Raw genomic sequence first — 23,882 nt, forward strand, 5'->3', positions numbered from 1 at the left:
AGCTTTTTAATTGGTAATGGTTGAAGGGTTATGCAGAACGGGAAGGTCAGAGGAGTTAAGACCAGGATGAGATCAGCCATGATCGAATGGCTGACTCGATGGGCCAAATGGTTTGATTCTGCCCCGAAATCTTATGAACTTATGATACATTTTGATGGGAAGAGCAGACAGGTAAACATATCACTAAAAGTAGCCAGACAAGTTAACATGGCCATAAAAAAAACCTTTGGGTTCGTTGCTCAAGGAGTAGGATTTGGGTCAGGTTGACAGGGTTTGGAAATGTCAAAAATGGCCGACATGCTCAGTTTCCAGAGCCATTTTGTCTGAAGGTGATTTTGGGCTGATCGGACAAGGCGGTCAGCTAATCAGGCTCATTAAGAGCCTTGTGGAAATAAGTTAAAGAGGTACACTGAGAGGCAGGCAGGCCTGAGCTCCAGGACATTCAGGTGCAGCCAAACCCTGGAGAGGGGCTATCCCGAGAGGCTACCCCAAGGGGCTACCCCCCCCCCCCCCAACCCCCCCGAACCCCACCAAACCGCGACGGGCTTTCTCCATTTGGTATTAATTTTTTTTAAAACAGTTGTTGAGAGGGCACCTTCATGTTGAAGACCCCTCTCAGTTATGTACCATTCAAGGCAGCTGGGTCCTCCAAGCAAGCAGGCCTCTGATTGAACCTTCAACATCGAGACACCGTCTGCCACCCTAAATTGGACAGGGAACCTGTCTTTATGCCAATTAAAAAGGTGCCCTGACCAAAATTCAAATGGGTCACTGTTTTCCGTCACAAGCAGAGCAGAGTCTCCTACCTTCCAACCCCTGAGCAAAAATGCAGCCCATCATGTGAACTTTATCTGGTACTACACGCTTGCAGTACTGTGTAAAGTTCTGATCCCAATATTATAAAAACAATATACAGGCAGGGGAAAGGATGCTGCTGGGATGGTGCCAAAACCTGGAGGTTCTGAATATCAGGAAAGATTGAATAGGCCTGATCCCTTTTCAAAGAATCATGGAATGCCTGCAGAGCAGAAGGAGGCCGTTTGGCTCATCAAGTCTATACCAACCCACCTAGGCCCACTCCCCTACCATCCCTGTAGCCCTATCTAGCCTTCGGACAGTAAGGGGCAATTTAGCATGGCCAATCCACCTAACCTGCACATCTTTGACTGTGGGAGGAAACCGGAGCATCTGGAGAAACCCCATAGACACGGGGAGAATGTGCAGACTCGGCACAGACAGTATCCCAAGGCCAGAATTGAAGCGGGGTTCCTGGCACTGTGAGGCAGTAGTGCTAACAACTGTCTTACCATGCCGCTGTTTCTCTGGAAGGAGAAGGTTGAATGGTGACTGAATAGAGGTGTCTTAGATTCTAGAAAGGTAGATGTGGAGAACGGGTGAGACTAGAACTGGGTCATAAATATAAGATAGTCACTAAAGAATACAACAAGGAGGTCAGGAGAAATCTTCCACCCCAGAGTGCTTTGGATGCCAAACCGAATACCACAGGGAGTACCTGAAGCGATTAATTAATTGAAGGGGAAACTTGGTAATCATGAGAGAGAAAGAAATAGAAGAATTCAAAAAGAAGGTGTAAAAACTAGTATTCGGGCATTTTACCGGAATACTCGTAGCATTCGAAACAAGATAAATGAGTTGATGGCACAAATCATCGCGAATTTAGTGGCCATTTTGGAGACATTGGTCACGGCTGGGAGTTAAATATCCCATGGTATCAGACTATTAAGAAGTTAAGGGAGATGGTGTAGCTCTGATATTTAAGGACCAGGGCGGTAGTGAGAGACGATACGGGGCTGGTTTAGCACAGGGCTAAATCACTGGCTTTGAAAGCAGACCAAGGCAGGCCAGCAGCACGGTTCAATTCCCGTACCAGCCTCCCGAACAGGTGCTGGAATGTGGTGACTCGGCACTTTTCACAGTAACTTCATTTGAAGCCTACTTATGACAATAAGCGATTTTCATTTAATTTCATTACAGGTTCTATGGAGAAAACGGTTGAATCCATTTGGGTGGAAATTCGAAATAGTAAGGAGAAAAGGTCACTGATAGGCGTAGTCCATAGGCCACCAAATAATAACATCAAAGAAATGACTGATGCATGTAAAAATGGTATGGCAATTATCATTGGGGATTTTAATCTACATGTCGATTGGCCAAATCAGGTCGGTCAATGCAGCCTTGATGAACAATGCAGTTCATAGAATGTATCCGCGATAGTTTCCTCGAACAGTATGTAATGAAACCTACGAGGGAGCAAGCTATCCTCGATCTGGTCCTGTGGAATTAGACAGGAATAATTAATGAACTCATAGTTAGGGATCCTCTCAGAAGGAGCGATCACATTATGGTTGAATTTAAAATACAGATGGATGGTGAGCAGGTAAAATCCAATACGAGTGTCTTGTGCTTAAACAAAGGAGACTACAATGGGATGAGGGAGGAGTTGGCTAAGGTAGACTGGGAGCAAAGACTTTGTGGTGGGACCATTGAGGAACAGTGGAGGACTTTCAAAATCATTTTTCAGTGTCAGTAAAAGTATATATCGATGAAAAGGAAGGTCTGCAGGAAAAAGGATAATAGGCCATGGATATCTAAGAAAATAAAGGAGGATATTAAATTGAAAGAAAATGCATACAAAGTGGCAATAATTAGTGGGAAACTAGAGGATTGGGAAATCTTAAAAGGTCAACAGAAAGCCACAAAAAAACTATAAGGCAAAGTAAGATAGATTATGAGAGTACACTAGTTCAGAATACAAAAACAGTCAGAAAAGGTTTCTACAAATATATACAAATATATAAAACGAAAAAGAGCGACTAAGGTAAACATTGGTCCTTTAGAGGATGAAAAGAGGATTTGATAATGGGAAATGAGGAAATGGCCGAGGCATTGAACAGCTATTTTGCGTCGGTCTTCACAGTGGAAGATACAAATAACATGCCAATAATTGATGGCATATGGCAGGTGAGGACCTAGAAATGATCATTATCACTAAGGAGGTAGTGTTGGGCAAGTTAATGGTGATAAATGTAGACAAGTCTCCTGGCTCTGATGGAATGCATCCCAGGGCACTAAAAGAGATGGCGGGGGAAAACAAATACGCTTGTGATAACTTACCAAATTTCGCTGGACTCAGCAAATGTCACGCCACTGTTTAAAAATGGAGGGAGACAAAAGGCGGGTAATTATAGGCCAGTTAGCTTAACTTCTGTAGTGGGGAAAATGCATGAATCTATCATCAAGGAAGAAACAGCGAGACATCTGGATAGAAATTGTCCCATTGGGCATGGGTTCATGAAAGACAAGTAATATTTAATTAATTTATTGGAATTAATTGAGGACATTACGAGCACAGTGGACAACAGGAAACTGGTGGATGTCGTGTACCTGGATTTCCAGAAGACATTCGACAAGGTGCCGCACAAAAGGCTGCTGCATAAGATAAAGGTGCATGGCATTATGGGTAATGTATTAGCATGGATAGAGGATTGGTTTACTTACAGAAAGCAAAGAGTGGAGATAAATGGGTGTTTTTCTGGTTGGCGATCAATGGCTAGTGGCGTGCCTCAGGGATCAATGTTGGGACTACAATTGTTTACAATTTACATAGATGATTTGGAGTTGGATACCATGAGTATTGTGACAAAGTTCGCAGATGACACTCAGATGAGTGGTGGGGCAAAGTGTGCAGAGGATATTGAAAGTGTGCTGAGGGATATAGATACATTAAGTGAGTGGGCAAGGATCTGGTCGATGGAATACAATGTTGGTAAATGTGAGGTCATTCATTTTGGTAGGAGTAACAGCAAAATGGACTATTTTTTAAATGGTAAAAAATTGCAGCAATCTGTGTGCAGAGGGACCTTGATGTCCTTGTGAATGAATCGCAAAACGTTGGTTTGCTGGTGCAGCAGATAATTAATAAGACAAATGGAATTTTGTCCTTCATTGCTAGAGGGGTGGAGTTTTTTTCATAGAATTTACAGTGCAGAAGGAGGCCATTCGGCCCATCGAGTCTGCACCGGCTCTTGGAAAGAGCACCCTACCTCCACAACCCAGTAACCCCACCTAACACTAAGGGCAATTTTGAACACTAAGGGCAATTTAGCATGGCCAATCCACCTAACCTGCACATCTTTAGACTGTGGGAGGAAACCGGAGCTCCCGGAGGAAAGCCACGCACACACGGGGAGAACGTGCAGACTCCACACAGACAGTGACCCAAGCCAGGAACCTGGGACCCTGGAGCTGTGAAGCATTTGTGTTAACCACTATGCTACCATGCTGCCCATTTAAAAGCAGGGAGGTTATGTTGCAGCTGTATAGGGTGCTGCTGAGGCCACACCTGGGGTGCTGTGGACAGTTTTGGTCTCGTTACCTGAAAAATAATATACAGGCACTGGAGTGGGTGCAGAGGAGATTCACTAGGTTGATTCCGGAGTTGAGAGGATTGGCTTATGAAGAGAGACTGAGTAGACTGGGACTATACTGATTGGAATTTAGAAGAATGAGGGGAGGGATCTTATACAAAAATATAAAATTATGAAGGGAATAGATGAAGATAGAAGCAGGGGGGTTGTTTCCACTGGAGAGTGAAACTAGAACTAGGAAACATAGCCTCAAAATAAGCGGGTGCAGATTTAAGACTGAATTGAGGAGGAACTTCTTCACCCAAAGGGTTGTGAATCTGTGGAATTCCCTGCCCAGTGAAGCAGTTGAGCTGCCTCGTTAAATGTTTTTAAGGCAAAGATAGATAGTTTTTTGAACAGTAAAGGAATTAAGGGTTAAGGTGATCAGGCGGGTAAGTCGAGTTGAGTCCACAAAAAAAATCAGGCATGATCTTAATGAATGGCGGAGTAAGCTCGAGGGGTCAGAAGGCCTACTCCGGCTCCTAGTTCTCATGATTTGTTGATGGGGTTAGACCAAGAAAGGCGGAGAGAGGTTCATGTGAAGCGTAAACATCAACATTGCCCTGTTGAGCTGAATGACCTGCTTCCAAGCTAATGGCCGGAACACTCCGGTCGCTGGGATTCTCTTTTCCCGCCAGCACCGCACCCCTGTCTACAGGTTTCCCGGCAGCTTGGGTAGCTTCAATGGGAAATCCCATTGTGCAGCGGCTGGAATAGAGAATCCCGCCGTCAGCAAATGGCGTGCCGCTGAGAAACATGCGGCTGGGGGGCCGGAGAATCTCGCCCGTAATTACTCTATATTGTACTTCACTACAATCTAACCTGCGCCAACAATAGACTGGAAAATAAACTCTGTGCACTTCCACAGTGCCTTCCATCATTGCTTCAGGATTTCTCACAGTGCTTCACAACTTGTGAAGTATGTTTGAAATGTAGTCACTGTTTTTGTTTCAGGTAAGCTGGTTAAGGGATGAATATTGGCCCAGACAGCAGGGAGAACTGATTATTTATGTGCCACTGGATCCTTTAAGTCCACCTGAGAGGACAGACACGCCTCATCCAAAAGATAGCATCTCAGGCAGTGCGGCGCTCCCTCAGTACTGCACTGAAGCATCAGCTTAGACTTTGTGCTCATTTGCACAGGTTGAGGCTGCGTAGGAGCAGGGGGAGGGGAGTAGGGGCAGCACGGTAGCACGTGGCTAGCACTGTGGCTTCACAGCGCCAGGGTCCCAGGTTCGATTCCACGCTGGGTCACTGTGCGGTGTCTGCACGTTCTCCCCGTGTCTGCGTGGGTTTCCTCCGGCTGCTCCGGTTTCCTCCCACAGTCCAAAGACGTGCAGGTTAGGTGGATTGGCCATGACAAAATGTGCAGGTTAGATGGATTGGCCATGATAAATTGCCTATAGTGACCAAAAAAAGGTGAGGAGGGGTTATCAGGTTACGGGGATAGGGTGGAAGTGAGGGCTTATGTGGGTTGGTGCAGACTCAATGGGCCAACTGGCCTCTTTCTGCACTGTATGTTCTGTGTTAAGGCAATTCATTTCCAAGCCTCTTCTCTTCTATCCTCTAAGGGTGGCATTGACAGAGCCTGGGAGCATATAACTTTGCTCGTCCTCCGAATCGAATAAAACATGGACAAAGTTTGCATATCATAAACTACTGGTACTTGACCAGCATCCCAGAATAACCGAGAGTGGTATACCTGTGCCTATGAATGTGCATTTGTATTTTAACCATCAAAGGAGTCTCGTTTATGATGGTGATCTTCTCTGTCACGTTCTCGTCTCCCAGCTCGTCGTCTTCCTGAAAGAAATGTCTGTCACCGTCTCTGGTGTACGAACGAGTGAGCGGCAAGTGGTCAGCATCCGTGGAATACGTGCCAATCTCCGCAGGCAGAGTGTAGCTGTCATCAAAGAGGAACTTTTTGTAAGGGTAGAAGAAGGGGTCCTCTTCGGGATCAGTTCTCCAGAAGTACTTCTCCTTGTAGGCTTTGAGCGGGATGTCAATCTCTTTTTTGTTCGAATTATATAGCGGGTGATTCTTCACCGTGAAGGCTTCTGGAATTGCGGAACAGAGTCTGATGAGGTGATTCCGGTACCACAGGCCCACATCTTGGTGGCCATCGGGGTAGGTCAACACCCCAGGGCCAAAACGCTCATCGGCTTTATAAAGCCCCTAAACGAACAAGAAAAAGAAATATTCCAGGTTATGGAGAGCACAATGCGAGGCGGAAGAGCAAAGCAGAGTGAAATAAAATAGTCCGAAGATCTGTTTTTATCCAGGGATGCAGCTTTCACAAAGAGTCATTGGACTGGACTCGAAACATTAGCTCTTTTCTCTCCCTACAGATGCTGCCAGACCTGCTGAGATTTTCCAGCATTTTCTCTTTCATTTATCCAGGGGTAATGCATGTTGACATATTATAAAAGTAACTTCAGCAAACCAGGAGGTCAGAGGTTAGAGCATGAACCTGCGTTTATGTAGCACCTCAATAGGTCACTTCTACTGCTTTTTAAGGAAGAGAGTTCCAAAGACTCATGACCCTCTGAGAGAAAAAAGTTCTCCTCATCTCTGTCTTAAATGCGTGACCCATTATTTTAAACAGTGACCCTTCGTCCCTGCCTTAAATGTGTGACCCCTTTCAATAAGGTCATGGCTGATTGGATGGCAGCTTCCTGCATCCCCCCAACAATCTTTCACACCCTTGTTAATCAAAAATCTATCTACCTCTGCCTTAAAAATATTCAAAGTTTCTGCTTCCACTATCTCTTGAGGAAGAGAGTTCCAGATACTCACCACCCTCTGAGAGAAAACATATTCTTCTCATCTCTGCGTTAAATGGGCAACCCCTTATTTTTAAACAGTGACTCCTAGTTCTAGATTCCCCCACAATGTTCTCTCCACATCCATCCTGTCAAAACCCTTTAGGATATGTTTCAATCAAGTCACCTCTTCCTCTTCTAAACTCCAGTGGGTACAAGCCTAGCCTGTCCAACCTTTGCTCATAAGACAATCCACCCATTCCAAATATGAATCTAATAAACCTTCTCTGAACTGACTTCTATGATTCTATGCCAAATGCGGGAAAATGGGAGTAGCTTAGTGATAGAAACTGGGCCGATGAGCTTGTTTCCATTCTGTAAACATCTATGACTCTAACTGCTTCCAGATGCATTTACATCCTTCCTTAAATAAGGAGACTGATACTGTACACTAGGGGTGCCAAGACCTTCGTGACTTGAGATCTACTATTTTGACAGTCATCCTAACAAGATCTACCAGTGCGGTCTTTCCACCCTCCCCCACACGGACATGGAAAGATGTTGCACAATATAGGCCGTATACTGCCTGTCTATGGATAAAAAGAAGAAAAATGCATGAAACCACTATTATGCAATGATTTCCTACCCTAAAAGGCATTAGTAAAGGGTTTTTACAACAACCTGGAACTTTTGTGGTCAAAGTTCCAGAATTGTAACCTCGCTTAATTCATTAAATTTAAATTCTACAATTGCATGATGGGATTTAAACTCTTGCCCTCCTGACCATTAATCCAGGCCTCTGGATTACGAATCCTGTGATATAGCATATGCTTCTGTACTCTAAGTAGCAATGGTTTTATGTTGTTTAATATTTAGTTGATGCTTATTCTGTGGGCCCAGGATGTCTTTTATTTTTAGCACAAATGCAAATAATTGAGGACAGTTTTGTGTTGCCGGACCTTACCCACTCGGTATTGGGTAAAATCTTACAATCGTGCAATAAAGGCTAGTTGTATTTCACAAGGCTTTACACAGGGATTCCATTTCATCAGCTCGGCAAAAATCTGAGTTCAAAGCTGCAAAGTCAATGTCTAACCCACTTAACCTAATAGGTGAACCTATTCCAAATATGAGCTAACTGCATTCTGATTGCAACACAGCAGCTTATGGAGAATTTTTGCAGCTGCCTTCACCAAAAACACCCAACAGTATGTATCTAATTTAGTTTCTGTTGTATCATCACATATAGGCCAGAATACTCTGACTGTGGGGAGTGTCTTTTCCTGCTGGCAACACATCTCCGCCCATGGGGTGGCTTCAATTGGAAATTCCATCAACAAGCGGTGGCAGGAAGAAAGAATCCCACTGCCAACGAATGGTGAGCCGGTGAGAAATACGTGGCTGAAGACCGGAGAATCCCACCCATTGTTTACTCTTGCCTTCCCCATGGAGAAAGTACACACTGAAAGTACACACTGAAATATTTATGGTTCCTAGTTTTTCCACTTTTGAGAATTGGAAATATCCTTTTTACATCTACTTCACTGGATGCTCTCAACAATTTAAGGATTTCTATCAAGTCACCACCTCCCCTTTCTCTTTTCTTTGACTTTTGAATTATTTTCTTCTTGAAATGAACCCTCACATTTTGCTTGCATTTTAATAGCTTTTTTCTGAATGGCATTGCTCCTTTTAATAATAATAATCATCATTATTATTAGTGTCACAAGTAGGCTACACTTTTCGGGTACACTGAGGGAGAATTCAGAATGTCCAATTCACCTAGCAGCACGTCTTGTGGGAGGAAACCGGAGCACCCGGAGGAAACCCACGCAGACACGGGGAGAACATGCAGATTCCGCACAGACAGTGACCCAAGTCGGGAATCGAACCCGGGTCCCAATGATTTGATAACTTGTATCCCAAGATCTTTCTGTTCCGCTATCCCAGTTAAACCTATTGTCCAAGCAAATGTGATCTCCATAGTACTCCTACCAAAATGCAGCATCTTTCATTGATGTACATTGAAATTAATTTAGCATTCACAGACAAGTTTGTTAATGTCTATTTGTTGGATTCAAAGACCAGGGGGGATAGCAATTCTGATCAGTAAGGGTGGGGAATTTGAGGCTGGAAGAATTGTGGCAGATAAGGGGGCAGGTATATAATGGTGAGTGGAAAGTGGGAGGGGGTCCAGATGGTGTTTGTGAACGTCAACGCTCCGAATTGGGATGATGTGGAATTTATGAGACGCATGCTAGGCAAAATCCCGGACTGAGAATCACACAACCTGATCATGGGGGGGAGACTTTAACACAGTCATTGACCCCGAGCTGGACCGGTTGAAGTCCAGGACATGGAAGTGACCGGCAATGGCTAAGGAACTGAAGGGTTTTATGGAGCAGATGGGAGGGGTTGGATCCCTGGAGGTTCGCGCGGCCGAGAGCAAAGGAGTTCTCTTTTTTCTCCCACGTTCATAAAATTTATTCCCGCATAGACTTCTTTGTCTTGAGCAGCGCGTTAATCCCAAAGGTGGCGGGGACAGAATACTCAGCAATCAGAGTCTCAGACCATGCCCCACATTGGGTGGACTGCGGCTTAGTGAGGAGAGAGGGCAGTGCCCACTCTGGAGACTGGATGTGGGGCTGTTGGCGGACAAAGAGGTTTGCGGGCGGATTAGCAGGAACATCCAAAATTACCTGGAAACAAAAGATACGGGTGAGGTAGCAGCGGCAACGGTCTGGGAGGCTCTGAAGGCAGTTGTCAGAAGGGAACCCATCTCAATTCGATCCCATAGGGAAAAGAGAGAAAGAGCGGAGAGGGAGAGACTGGTGGAGGAGATATTCTGAGTGGACACGAGATACGCGGAGGCCCCTCAGGCAGGGCTACTGAGGGAGCGGCGGAGTCTGCAGGCCGAGTTTGAACTGCTGACCACAGGGAAAGCGTTAGCACAGCTGAGGAAGGCAAGGGGGGCAGTCTATGAGTACGGGGAGAAAGCGAGTGGAATGCTGGCATACCAACTGCGAAAGAGGGAGGCGGCCAGGGAACTCGGGGGAGTAAAGAATAAGGAGGGTAACACGGTCTTGGATCCGGGGGGGGGGGGGAGGGGGGGGGTGGTGAACAGAGCCTTTAATGAGTTCTATAGTAAACTATACGAGTCGGAGCCCCCGACGGGAGTGGAAGGGATGAGGCAATCTTTGGACCAGTTGAAGTTTCCAAAGGTGGAAGAGGACCTGGTGGAGGGGCTGGGGGCTCCGATTGAATTGGAGGAGATTGTCGAGGGTATAGAGGGCATGCAATCGGGTAAAGCCCCGGGCCGGACGGTTACCAGGTAGAATTCTATAAGAAATTTTCAGAAATATTGAGCCCACTTCTGATGAGGACCTTCAATGAGGCTAGAGAGAAAGGAACCCTGCCCCCAACAATATCACAGGCCTGGATCTCACTCATTCTTAAACGAGGGAAGGACCCAGAACATTGCGGGTCATACAGGCCGATTTCGCTTTTAAACGTGGATGCCAAATTGCTGGCTAAGATTCTGGCCACAAGAATTGAGGATTGCATCCCAGGGGTGATAGAGGAAGACCAGACTGGGTTTGTTAAAGGCAGCCAGCTCAATACCAATATCCGGAGACTTTTGAATGTTATTATGATGCCCTCAGAGGGAGGGGAGGCGGAGATGGTAACAGCGATGGACGCAGAGAAAGCCTTTGACCGGGTGGAGTGGGAGTACCTGTGGGAAACACTGGGGAGGTTTGGGTTTGGTGAGGGCTTTATTGGCTGGGTGAAATTGCTGTAGCAGACACCTGTAGCAAGTGTATGTACAAACCGGCTGAGGTCTGGGTACTTCGAGCTTCACCGGGGAACAAGGCAGGGGTGTCCCCTCTCCCCGTTACTATTTGCCCTAATTATAGAACCTATGGTGCTGAGAGCCTCGAGGAACTGGCGGGGACTGGTTCAGGAGGGGGGGTGGAACATCGGGTCTCGCTATACGCTATACGCTCCTGTATATTTCGGACCCTGTAGAGGGGATGGGGAGGTTCTGCGAATCCGGAGGTATTTTGGTAGTTTTTCAGGGTACAAACTGAACATGGGAAAGAGCGAGTTGTTTGTGATCCAGGCCAAGGGGCAGGAGGAGAGACTGAAAGAGCTGCCACTCAGGATGGTAGAGAAAAGTTTTTGTAACCTGGGTATACCGGTGACCAGGAAATGGGATGACCTGCACAGGCTCAACCTGACCCGGTTGGTGGAGCAAATGGAAGGGGACTTTAAAAGGTGGGACATGCTCCCGCTGTCACTATAAAAGAGGGTGCAGACCGTGAAAATGACTGTCCTCCCCAGATTTTTGTTTGTCTTTCAGTGCCTCCCCATCTTCATCCCTAAGGCCTTTTTTAAGCAGGTGAGTAGGATCATTATGGGCTTTGTGTGGGCGAATAAGACCTCGCGAGTAAGGAGATCGCTGTTGGAGCACAGTCGGGGAGGGGGGTTGGGTTGGTGCTGCCGAACTTTCGCAACTACTACTGGGCAGCCAATATAGCTACGATTAGGAAGTGGGCGATGGGGCGGAGGGGGGTCAGCGTGGGAGCAGCTGGAGGCGGCGTCATGTAAAGGTATTAGCCTGGGACAGTGGAGGAGGTGCAAGAAGATGGAGGGAGAGTCGGTCTGGACCCCAATATGCAACAACCATTGGGATGGTTGGGATGTTGTGGGAAGACTGGGTCGCGTGGGGTAATGTCTATTTAATTGTTATTGTGTATTCTCTTTTTACACTATGTTAATGTTCACTCTTGTTATTATTGTTGCTACTCTTTTATTATGAAAAATTCTGCAAAACCTTAATAAAAATACTTAAAAAAAAAAGTTAATGTCTATTTGTATTTTTTTTAATGAAGCTCTATGTTGTTAACTCTCACTATAAACCAATTTTGGTGGCATCAGAAATTTTAATTGTAAATGTAAATGGTGAACAACAGGGTCCCAGCACCAATCTTTGTTGAACACCAGTTCCTATCTATCACTAAGTCTGAGTAATGACATTTAATCCCAGTTTTCCCTTTTGCAGCTGGTTTGCTTTCCATTCTTCTGACTCTATATACTCTGACAGTCATCAATCCACAATGTGGTGCTATCCAAGACCTTTTGAAAATCTAAGTATGTTACATCCACTGCCTTACCCTTCTCTACCCTCGCCTCTTTTGCAAGATGGATGTAGTATAAAGGTAGGGCGGTCTTGCTATAATCGTACAGGGCATTCATGAAACCATACCTCATGTACTGTGTATGATTCTGATCTCCTTGTTTAAGGAAGGATGTAATTGCATTGGAAGCAGTTTAGAGAATGTTTATTTGACTGATTCGTGGAATGAAGCAGTTGTTGTACGAGGAAAGATCGGAGTTTGGAAAAATGAGAGGTTATCTTTTTGAAACATACTAGATCTGGGATCACACTGTAGAAATCCACAGATCATTGAATAGGTGAATTGGGTCGTGAAAAGGCATATGGCATGCTTGCCTTCATCGATTGGGGAAATTGAGTGTAAAAAGTGGCAAGTCATGCTGCAACCGTACAGAACCTTAGTTAGGCCACATTTGGAATATTGTGTACAATTCTGGTTTCCACACTACTAGAAAGATGTGGATGTTTTGGAGAAGGTACAGCAAAGGTTTACCTGGATGTTGCCTGGTCTGGAGGGTATTAGCTATGAGGAGAGGTTGGGTAAATTTAGATTGTTTTCACTGGAACGATGGAGGTTGAGGGGTGGCCTGATAGAGGTCTACAAAATGATGAGTGGCATGGACAGAGTGGATAGTCAGATGCTTTTTCCAGTGTGGAAAAGTCAATTACTAATGGACAAAGGTATAAGGTGCAAGGGGGAAAGTTTGGAGGAGATGTGCTTTGCAAGTTCTTTACACAGAGGTGAGTGCCTGGAATGCGCTGCCAGGAGAGGTGGTGGAAGCAGACACAATAGCGGTGTTTAAGAGGCATCTTGACAAATACATGAATAGGATGGGAATAGAGGGGTTTAAACCCCGGAAGTGCAGAAGGTTTCTTTAAACAGGCATCATGATAGGGGCAGGCTTGGTGGGCCGAAGGGCCTGTTCCTGTGCTGTACCGTTCTTTGTTTTTAATTCTTATCCTGACAGGATAAATGCTGAGGAAACCTGGAACTAGCGGCCACAGCAGAAAATAAGTAGTCTCCAATTTAAGACAGAGATGAGGAATTTCTCTCAGTTTGTCTTTGGAATTCTCTTCCCCTGATAGGAGTTGGCTCTGGGCTTCGGAACATATTAGACAGACCATTGATCTACAAGAGAGTTAAGGTTGGGGGAGGGAGAAGGCGGGAAAATGGGGTTAAGGTTACCCCTTAGATCAGATCAGTCATGTTCTTATTGACTAGCAGAGTTGAATACGCTACTCCTCTTATTTCCAAAAGATATATCTATATTTTTAAATATATTTTATTCCAAACACAGTCAACAATACAAACAATCAGCAATAACTATAACTATATTGCCCTTTTTCTCGCCTTAACTAACCCAACACTCCCCCGCAACTGATTCCCCCGCAACTGATTCCCCCCTCCCCCCGGCGGCGTCATACAGATCCTCAAATAGAGACAGAAAGTCTCTAAGACATAAAATCCTTCTTCTGACTCTCTCAGAACAAACTTAATATTCTCCAGTTTTAAAAAGTCCCAAATCTCCCAACCACAGCAATACCTTCAGCGGCACCGCTGACTTCCAACACTAAGATTTGCCGCCGGGCAATCAGAGTGGCGAAGACCGTGACATTGGCTCCCTTCCCCTCTAGCAGCTCCAGAACACCGAATATTGCCACCAAAAGGCACGGCGTCATCTTCACCCCCACAGCCTCTGACAATGTCTCAGAAATCGGTGCCCAGAGTTGGCCCAACTTCGGGCAAGACCAAACCATACGGACACGATTTACAGGCCCCTTTGCGCACCTCTCGCATTTGTCCCTGACCTCAGAGAAGAACCCACTCACACAAGCTCGGGTCATATGGGCCCTGTGCACCACCTTAAACTGTATCGGGCTCATCCTGGCACAGGGTGATGTCGAATTCACCCGGTGCATAAGTTCACTCCAAGTCCCCCATCCAACTCTATCCCCAATGCCTCCTCCCATTTCCAATCTTATCGGCTCCACTGGCGCCTTTTCCGTTTACAACCACCTGTAAATATCCACAATCTTCCCCTCCCCCCAGCTCATCCTGAGTTAGCAACTTATCCAGGAACGTATACATTGGCAGCAGAGGGAACAAGGGGAACTCCTTACGTGCAAAATCCTGCACCTGTATATACCTAAATTCACTCCCCCACGACAGCTGGAACTTCCCTTGCAACTCTCCCAGCATCGCGAACCTCCCTTCGACGAACAGATCCCTTACCCGCTCTACCCCTTCCCTTTGCCAACCCCTGTATGACGCGTCTATCCCTGCAGGCATGAACCTATGATTCCTGCATATTGAGGCTAATACCGACATACCCCCTACCCCCTGCTGCAAAGTGCCACCTCAGTGTTTCCATAACTTGAGGGATGCCATCAGGGCGGGGCAATTGGTATACCTACCCGGGGGAAACAGGAGGGGGTCGTTGCCAGGGCCCTTAGCGCACCCCCACACAGGAGGCCTCTTCCACCTGCACCCAATCCGACCACACCCACCCCACCACCATCTCACCTTCTCCACATTCACCACCCAATAGTAATACAGCAGGTTTGGGAGCCCCAGCCCCCCTACCCCCAACCCGCCATCCTCTCTGCAAAAAAGCTTTCCGGATCCTTGGTGTCTAACCAGCCCATACAAACGCCAAGATTTGTTTATCCACGCCCCAAAAGAATGCCTTTGGAAGTAATATTGGAGGGGACTGAAAAACAAATAAAAACCTCAGCAAAATGTTCATTTTTATGGTGCGTACCCTCCCCGCCAAGGTCAGTGAATGCAACCCACCTCTTCAAATCCCCCTTTCGTCCCCTCTACCAAACTGGCCAAATTCCACTTAATACCCAGATGCCAAACCTTATTTTTACCAGCTTAAATGGCAAGGCACCCAAATTCGCACTCCTCCCCTGGAGGTTCACCAGGAATACCTCACTTTTTGCCACATTCAGTTTGTACCCGGAAAAGCGCCAAGCCTCCCTAGTAGATCAATTATTTTCCCCATACACTCCAACAGACTTCAAGCATAAAGCAACAGAACAGCACGTTAAAAAACACCCTATTCGCCCTGCCTCCCCTTTCAATGCTCTCTCTTGACACCAGGATCACAATGCCAAAGGCTCAACAGCCAATGCAAACAACAGCGGGGACAGCGTGCATCCCTGTCTTGTGGCCCTATGCAGCCTAAAATATCCCAATCTCATCATGTTCATTCTCAAGCTTGCCGTGGGGGCAACATACAACAAACACACCCATGAAATGAACGTTGGCCCAAACCATCCAGGATCTCAAACAGGTACCTTCATTCTACCCGGTCAAAAGCCCATTGACATAACTTCCAGTCTCCTGATGTTGCTCGATTACTGCTGCCCCTTAGCAAAACCTGTCTGATCCTCAGAGACCGCCTCTGGCACACGTCCCTCCAACCGCCTCACCAACACCTCTGCCAGCAGCTTCACATCAGTATTTAACAGGGAGATGGGCCTATAAGACCCACACCCTGTTGGGTCCTTATCCTTCTTTGGGATCAAAGAGATCGATGCCTGAGCAAACGTGGGCGGCAACTCCCCCCTTCACCAACGAATCATTACATATCCCCAGGAGAGGCGCCAACTCTGTTGAAAACTGTTTATAAAATTCTACCAGAAAGCCATCCGGTCCTGGCGCCTTCCACAACTGCATCAACCAATACACTTCATTATCTCCTGCAATCCCAATGGCGGCTCCAATGCCTGTCCCAGACCTATGCAGCCCCGATAGAAGGCAGCACGGTAGCATTGTGGTTAGCACAATTGCTTCACAGCTCCAGGATCCCAAGTTCGATTCCCGGTTTGGGCCACTGTCTGTGCGAAGTTTGCACATTCTCCCAGTGTGTGCGTGGGTTTCCTCCGGGTACTCCGGTTTCCTCCCACAGTCCAAAGATGTGCAGGTTAGGTGGACTGGTCATGCTAAATTGCCCTTAGTGTCCAAAATTGCCCGTAGTGTTGGGTGGGGTTACTGGGCTATGGGGATAGGGTGGAGGTGTGGACCTTGGGTAGGGTGCTCTTGTCAAGAGCCGGTGCGGACTCGATGGGCCAAATGGCCTCCTTCTGCACTGTAAACATTTTACGGCCTCGAATGCCTCATTAATTTTCTCCAGCGTCATCACTAACCCTCCTCCCCATCCCTCACCTGCGCAATCTCCCGTGTAGTCACCTGTCGCCGCAACTGATGGGATAGCAGCCGACTAGCCTTCTCTCCATATTCATAAAATAATCCCCTTGATCGACGAAGCTGACCCACCGGTTTCCCTGTCATCATGAGATCAAAATGCTCCTGCAGTTTCTTCCATTCTGCTAACAGCTCCCTAGTCGGGGCCACTGAGTAGTCGATCCACTTCGACACTGGCATCCATCAACCTCTGTCTCACCGCTTTCTCAGCTGTGTTTCTATGCGCCTTGTAGGATATAACCTCACCCCGGACCACCGCCTTCAACGCCTCCCAATATGAGGAGGGTGAGATATCCCCATCCTTGTTAGCTCCGAAAAGTCCTTTATCACCAAGACCACCTTCCAGTGGTCTTCTTATCTGCCAGTGGCGCTGAATCAAACTTCTACATGGGTCTCTGAGCCCGGCCCGCTTTGAACCGCGTGGTCCAAAATCACGATCGCTATGTATTCTGTCCCCACAATCCCCAAGAACACAGACTCCCCACTACAAAAAAAATCAATCCAGGAGTAAACCCGATGTACAATGGAAAAGAAGGAATACTGTCTATCTCCCGGATGCTTAAATCTCCATTGAGCCACACCTCGCAACCACCCCCCCCCCCCCCCGCCAACCCCCCACCCAAATCTGGTCCATAAATACCTCAGCTCCTTCGCCATACCCGACCTGGCCACTGACTTGGGGCTCAACCTATCCACCCTGGGGTCCAACCCGCAATTGAAATCAGCAGATGTAAATCCAAGTCTGGGATGGGTGCTGTTAAAACTTAGCAGCCTGCAATATTAACATGCCGAACCTCAGAAAGATACATTGAGGGACTGCTGGAGGAATGGCACAATGGCGCCTTCTTTGTTCTCCAGTTTCATGCTGTTGGCTAACCTGCGATTTCACCCCAGTTTGGAAATAATACCAATGCACCCACCAATCCCCAATGCATATTGGTGAGCGAGGTTCACTGCCAATCCTGCCAATTTGACAGCGTTTTCCTGCCGGCCCAAGTTTCTTTGACCGCTGGAACATTCACACCATCCATCACCGGTGTAACATGTCTGCCCGTGTATTGTCCACAGGTTGCATTGCAGCAACACGCCAAGGATTCTTTAGCAGCGCCTCCCAAACACGATGCCTCTACCATTTAGAAGGGCAAGGGCGTCAGTTGCATGGGAACACCACCACCTGCACGTTTCCCTCCAAGTCATTCGCCATCCTGACTTGGAACCATATCGCCGTTCCTTTGCCGTTGCGAGGTCAGGATCTCGGAATTTCTGGCATATACACCACACAGATTGCAGCTGCTCAAGCTGGAGGCCGCCATCTTGTTTTCAAGGGCAATGAGAGATTGGCTGGTCTTGCCCGCAGTGGCCACATCCAGAGAATGAGTAAAAAGAAAACAGCCCCTGCCGTCCTGCACCCTCAAGAAAAATATTTGACACTTCTTTTTCCCTGCATATGTTGAGCTCATTGAATACCTGGAATATACAGCCATCCTTCATTTCCAAGGTCCCGTATCCATCTTTTCGATCCAGGTAAAACATTCCTGTGAATTTGTTCCCATCTGGCCAGACGTAGGTCCCGTTTCCATGGCGATGATCTTTATAGAACTGCCCTGTGTAATACTGCAATAATAAAACACATATGGTCATTTGGGAGGGTACCATGCAGGAAAGAATGAAAATAAAAATCAACACTTTAATTGCTCAGATGGTTCGGGCAGTGGGGGCTTCAAAGCAGGGAAGGACAAGGGAAATGCAACCCAAGGTTGCAGATATTAAGTATATTTTTCTGACCTTCATGCCGTCAATCTAGAATCCCTTCTCCACAATGCAAATGCAGAATCCAACATGCAGCAGAATTTTCACTCATTTCAAATTGGAAAGCAGTGCTCCCAGTGGGCAGCTTTGAGGTTCCAAAACTGGGATATTACCCCATTGACCAATTTTTCACATGGTGTAAGGAAATGGCAGAGAAGCTAATCAAATGCTTTAGCCGGAATCTTCCGGCCGTTCTCGCTGGCAGTATCTTCTGGTCCTGCTGAAGCTGAACCCCTGATGCATGATCAATTGCACAAAAGACTCAGATTGGTACAACTGTGGCTTTATTACAGTCAGATGCGATGCCTCCTACTGCAGCTGGCGAAATGGCAGATCAGAGGGGGACACGCATATTTATACTGCTCCTTGTGGGCGGAGCTAGCTGGCAGGGGCTACCGGCGAACCTGTAGTGCAGGTCCTACCTTACATCACCTAATACAGGTTCACACAGCGGTTCACCACATTCACCCCCTGTTAAAAATGAGTTCCGGCGGGGGTGGCGTGGAACTATATACAATGTTGCAAATAATTTACAGTGGGGAGGGGGAAAAAAAATGTCCATTTTGACGGTCCGATGCGACATAACGGTGGCGGCGATGTCGGTGCTGGTGTCGCCGACGTTGGTGCTGGCGGTGTTGGTGCTGGCCAATAGTAGTCGGGAGCGTGCCAAAATCTTCATCATCCTCTTGCGTGGGCAGGGGAAGGAGGGATGGACCTGGTGGGGTTAATGTTGGGAGTGCCGGGGGAGGGGAGGGTGGCGCATGGGTGGGGGAGTGTGTTGGATTGGAACCTGACGGAGCCAGGTCCCTGAGGGAGGCAGTATCTTGGCAGCTGTCGGGGAACCCCACGTAGGCATACTGGGGGTTGGCGTGGAGCAAGTGTACCCTGTCCACCATGGGGTCCGCCTTGTGGAGTCGGACGTGCCTACGGAGCAGGACCGGTCCTGGAGCTGCGAGCCAAGTCGGGAGCGAAACCCCAGATATGGACTTCTTAGGGAAGGTAAAAACACATTCATGGGGTGTGTTATTTGTGGCGGTGCACAGTAGTGACCAGATGGAGTGTAGTGCATCAAGGAGGACCTCCTGCCAGCGAGAGGCTGGGAGGTTCCTGGATCTTAGGGCCAGCTGGACGGCCCTTAAAACCGTCCCGTTCTCCCTCTCTACCTACCCGTTTCCCCGGGGGTTGCAGCTGGTCGTTCTGCTGGAGGCGATACCCCTGCTGAGCAGGAACTGACGCAGCTCATCGCTCATGAATGAGAATCCCCTGTCACTGTGGATGTAGGCGGGAAATCCGAACACAGCGAAAATTGTGTTGAGGGCCTTGATGACGGTGGCAGACGTCATATCGGGGCATGGGATGGCAAAGGGGAATCTGGAGAACTCATAGACCACACTGAGGATATATGTGTTGCGGTCGGTGGAGAGGAGGGGCCCTTTGAAATCCAGGCTGAGGCATTCGAAGGGGTGGGAGGCTTTCACCAGGCACGCGCGGTCTGGCAGGTAGAAGTGCGGCTTGCACTCCGCACATGGCCCTGGGAGGAGAAGATGGCGGTGCCCACTGGCCGCACGTGGCCCCCGGGAGGGCAAGGTGGCGGAGCCCATTGTACGTTCGGCCGGAGGAAGGGGGCGATTGCGGGCACGGTAGCGGCGACTGCGCAGGCCTGCAAAGTGGCCCTTTTTGCCGCAGGACTTGCAATTGGCGGCGCAGGCCGGGCAGCGTTGGTGGGGGTGCTTCTGCTGACTGCAGAAGTAGCAGCAGGTGGTGCGCGGAATGGCGGGCGACGCAGGCGTATTGACTAGGCAGGGCCCCAGCCGGGGGTGGTCGTTTGCGGGGTCCAGGAGGGGTAGGACGGGTGGGCCACGCGGCGAGCGGGGTAGGCGTGAACATTACGAGATGCAAACATCATTGAGAGCGGTAAAGTTTTGGTCTCCGTTAGGTCGAGCGTGGCCCCTCCCAGCAGTCGTTGTTGGATGGGGTCCAACGCAATCCCCGTTACGAACGCGTCGCGCATGAAGAGATTGGAATGTTCGGTGGCCGTAACGGCCTGACAGTCACAGTCCTGTACGAATGGGATTAGGGCCCGGCAGAAGTCTTCGATAGACTCACCAGGGAGTTGAGCGCAAGTGGTGAGTACGTGCCTGGTGAAGAGCGTGTTTGCTTCCTGTGCGTAGTTCTCTTTTAGGAGTGCCATCGCTTCCACGTACTTCGGGGCATCCTGGATCAACGGGACCACGTTGGAGCTCAACCTGGAGTGTAAGACCTGAATATTCTGAGCTTCCCTCGGTGTTGGGGTCGCAGCGTTGATGTAAGCCTCAAAACAAGCTAGCCAGTGGTTAAAGTCCTTTCTGGCGTCGGGCGAGTGCAGATCCAGCTGCAGGCGATCTGGTTTGATTCTGATATTCATTTATTAGAAAATCTAACTGTAATAAATTGATGCACGATCAATTTCACAAAAGACTCAGATTGGGTACAACTGTGGCTTTATTACAGTCAGATGCATGGCCTTCTGCTGCAGCTGGCAGAATGGCTGATCAGGAGGAGGTCATGCATATTTATACGGCTCCTTGTGAGCGGAGCTAGCTGGCAGGGGCTACCGGCGAACCTGTAGTACAGGTCCTACCTTACATCCCCTAATACAGGTGCACACAATGGTTCACCACAACCCCCACTATGGGTTTCCCAGTGACGGCGGCGACGGGAGGGAGGTGCACAGAACGGAAACACATAGCTGTGGCATCACAAAATCCCGCAATTGGTCAATGACAGGCCGCCTCCGTCGCTGCGATAAACAAACCGCTAGGGGTGGGTGGAAAATTCCATCACGCTGTCTTCGTTGTTTCAGTGAGGTTTTCAGCAGTTTCTTGTGTGGAGTGTAAATGAGGGACTGCAAGATATTAATATTCGTTAAAAAAAAGTACTGGAAAAACAAACTGGAAAAACTAATGGGAATTAAAAGTAGATAAAACTTCTGGACCTAATGCTCTACATCCCAAAGTACTCAAAGTGACGGCTGTTGAGATAGTGGATGCATTGGAGGGCATCTTGCAAAATTCTGCAGACCCCGGAATAGAACAGAATCCCTACAGCACAGAAGGGGGCCCTTCAGCCCATCGAATCTGTACCGACCCTCTGAAAGAGCACCCTACCCAGGCCCACTCCCCCAAACTATCTCTGTAATTCCACCTGACCCACATGTCTTCGGACTGTGGGAGGAAACCGGAGAACCCAGAGGAAACCCACATGAACACATAGAAATGAAAATCGCTTATTGTCACAAGAAGGCTTCAAATGAAGTTACTGTGAAAAGCCCCTAGTCGCCACATTCCGACGCCTGTTCAGGGAGGCTGGTACGGGAATTGAACCGTGCTGCTGGCCTGTCTTGGTCTGCTTTAAAAGCTAGCCCTTTAGCCCTGTGCTAAACCAGCCCTGGAATGTGCAAACTCCATGCAGACAGTCACCCAAGGTCGGAATCGAAACCGGGTCCCTGGCAGCAGTGTTAACCATGGTTCCTGCAGACTGGAAGGTAGTAAATGTAACCATACTACTTAAGAAAGGAGGGAGAGAGAAGAGGAAACACAAGCCTGTTACCCTAATATCAGTCGGAGAATAAATGCTGAGAATCTATAATAAAGGATGTGCTAACAGGACCAATAAAATAATGGTCATCCTGGGCAGTGTCAACATGGATTTAAGAAAGGGAAATTATGTAGAACAAACCTGTTGGGAATTTGTTGAGGATGTAACTTGGGGGAACTTGGGGGTTGATGACCAGGTTCTGAAGAAGCCACAACAAACTGCAAACACTAACTCTGTTTCCCTCTTCACAGATACTGCCAGACTGGCTGCATTTTTCCAGTATTTTCTGTTTCAATTTCAGATTTCCAAATTCCGCGGTATTTTGTTTTTGATCAATAGGCTTGATTTGTATCCCTGCCTGTCCCTGACACCCGTTATGAGCAGCACGGTAGCACCGTGGGTAGCACTGTTGCTTCACAGGGTCCTGGTTTTGATTCCCGGGTTGGGTCACTGTGCAGAGTCTGCACATTCTCCCCATGTCTGTGTGGGTTTCCTCTGGGTGCTCCGGTTTCCTCCCACAAGTCCCGAAAGACATGCTGTTAGGTGAATTGAACATTCTGAATTTGCCCTCCCTATACTCGAACAGGCGCTGGAATGTGGCGACTAGGGGAATTTCACAGTAACTTCATTGCAGTGTTAATGTAAGCCTGCTAGTGGCAGTAATGATTATTGTTCTCAATTGAACAGCAGATTTAAGAAGGGATGGGTTAGGTTTGAACAAGCAGAACGTTTGCAGTGGTTAAGGGTAACTGTGGAGCATAAGCGACAAGATTAAATGTCAGTTTGAGAACAGACAGCAAGCAAGAGAAACCTGGGCACAGCACGGTGGCACAGTGGTTTGCCCTCCTGCCTCACGACGCTGAGGTCCCAGGTTCAATCCCGGCTCAGGGTCACTGTCCGTGTGGAGTTTGCACATTCTCCCCGTGTCTCCGCGGGTTTCGCCCCCACTACCCAAAAAAAGTGCCGTGGATTGGCCATGCTAAATTGCCCCTTAATTGGAAAAAAATAATTGGGTACTCTAAATTTATTTTTAAAAAGCAAGAGAAACCTCTTCACAGAGGGAGTTTTAAAGTTGGGGTGGGATGTACTTCCAGGGATCAGTGGTTAGGAAGGCAGGAACACCAATATTCTTTGATTTGAGAGGCTGATGGGTGGAAACAGGGCGGGTCAATGGCTGTCTAAATGCCACCCTCCTGCCGGCCTTTGTGGGCACTTACCTCTCCGTTGGCCCACTGAAAGACCCCCTGTCCGTGCTTCAGGTTCTCTCGGAAACCCCCCTCGTATTTCCAGCCGTTCGGCCACTCCTGAACCCCGGCTTCAGGCGGGGGGCTGACCGCCAGGATGCTCCGCTTGGCTGTGACTTCGAGCAGTTCGGGCGAGTCCAGAGGTCCCTGGACTCGGTGTGAATCCTCGGGGCTGTGGGGCTGGGGGCTGCCCGCTGGGCTGAAGGGCACCGGGGTAGGCATTGGGTGCTGCCTAACCTGGCCCGGCCTGGCCGCCGAGCCCGGGAGCCGCCCGCCTGCTCCCTGTCCCCGGAGGCTCGGGTTGAAAGCAAACAAGTTACAGCGTTACCGGGGCAACGGAACCCACACAGACTGGAGACAGAGCGGCCAGCCCGCTGTCCGGGGGCCATTGTTGTCTCGGGATTAGAGCTATCCCGGGACAGGTATCCCAGGAGTCCAGCTATCCGGGAATACAGCTATCCCGGGACAGGTACCCCAGGAGTCCAGCTATCCCGGGAATACAGTATCCCGGGTCAAGGTATCCCGGGAGTCCAGCTATCCCGGGACAGTTATCCCAGGAGTACAGTTATCCCAGGAATACAGCTATCCTTCTTCAGTTATCCTGGGAGTACAGATATCCTAAGAGTCGTGCTGTCCTGGGACAGTTATCCCAGGATTATATTTGATTTGATTTAT

The 23,882-nt window shown here is 48.3% G+C and overlaps 1 protein-coding gene across 1 annotated transcript in view; it reads right to left on the reverse strand.

Annotated features, from left to right (window-relative positions):
• The window catches only part of ankmy1 (ankyrin repeat and MYND domain containing 1), a 153,602-nt gene extending 130,086 nt beyond the window's left edge, over window positions 1–23,516 (reverse strand). Inside the window, exons 1-3 of the mRNA XM_038816607.1 lie at window positions 23,181–23,516; window positions 18,046–18,192; window positions 6,130–6,602 (exon numbers count right to left, since the gene is read on the reverse strand). Coding sequence (XP_038672535.1) covers window positions 6,130–6,602; window positions 18,046–18,192; window positions 23,181–23,429 — 869 coding nt within the window. The 5' untranslated portion in view covers window positions 23,430–23,516. The remainder of the gene's footprint in view (window positions 1–6,129; window positions 6,603–18,045; window positions 18,193–23,180) is intronic.
• Between the last annotated feature and the right edge of the window lie 366 nt (window positions 23,517–23,882).

This window comes from Scyliorhinus canicula, chromosome 13 (assembly GCF_902713615.1).
Source record: "Scyliorhinus canicula chromosome 13, sScyCan1.1, whole genome shotgun sequence".
In the NCBI taxonomy this organism is placed as follows: domain Eukaryota; kingdom Metazoa; phylum Chordata; class Chondrichthyes; order Carcharhiniformes; family Scyliorhinidae; genus Scyliorhinus; species Scyliorhinus canicula.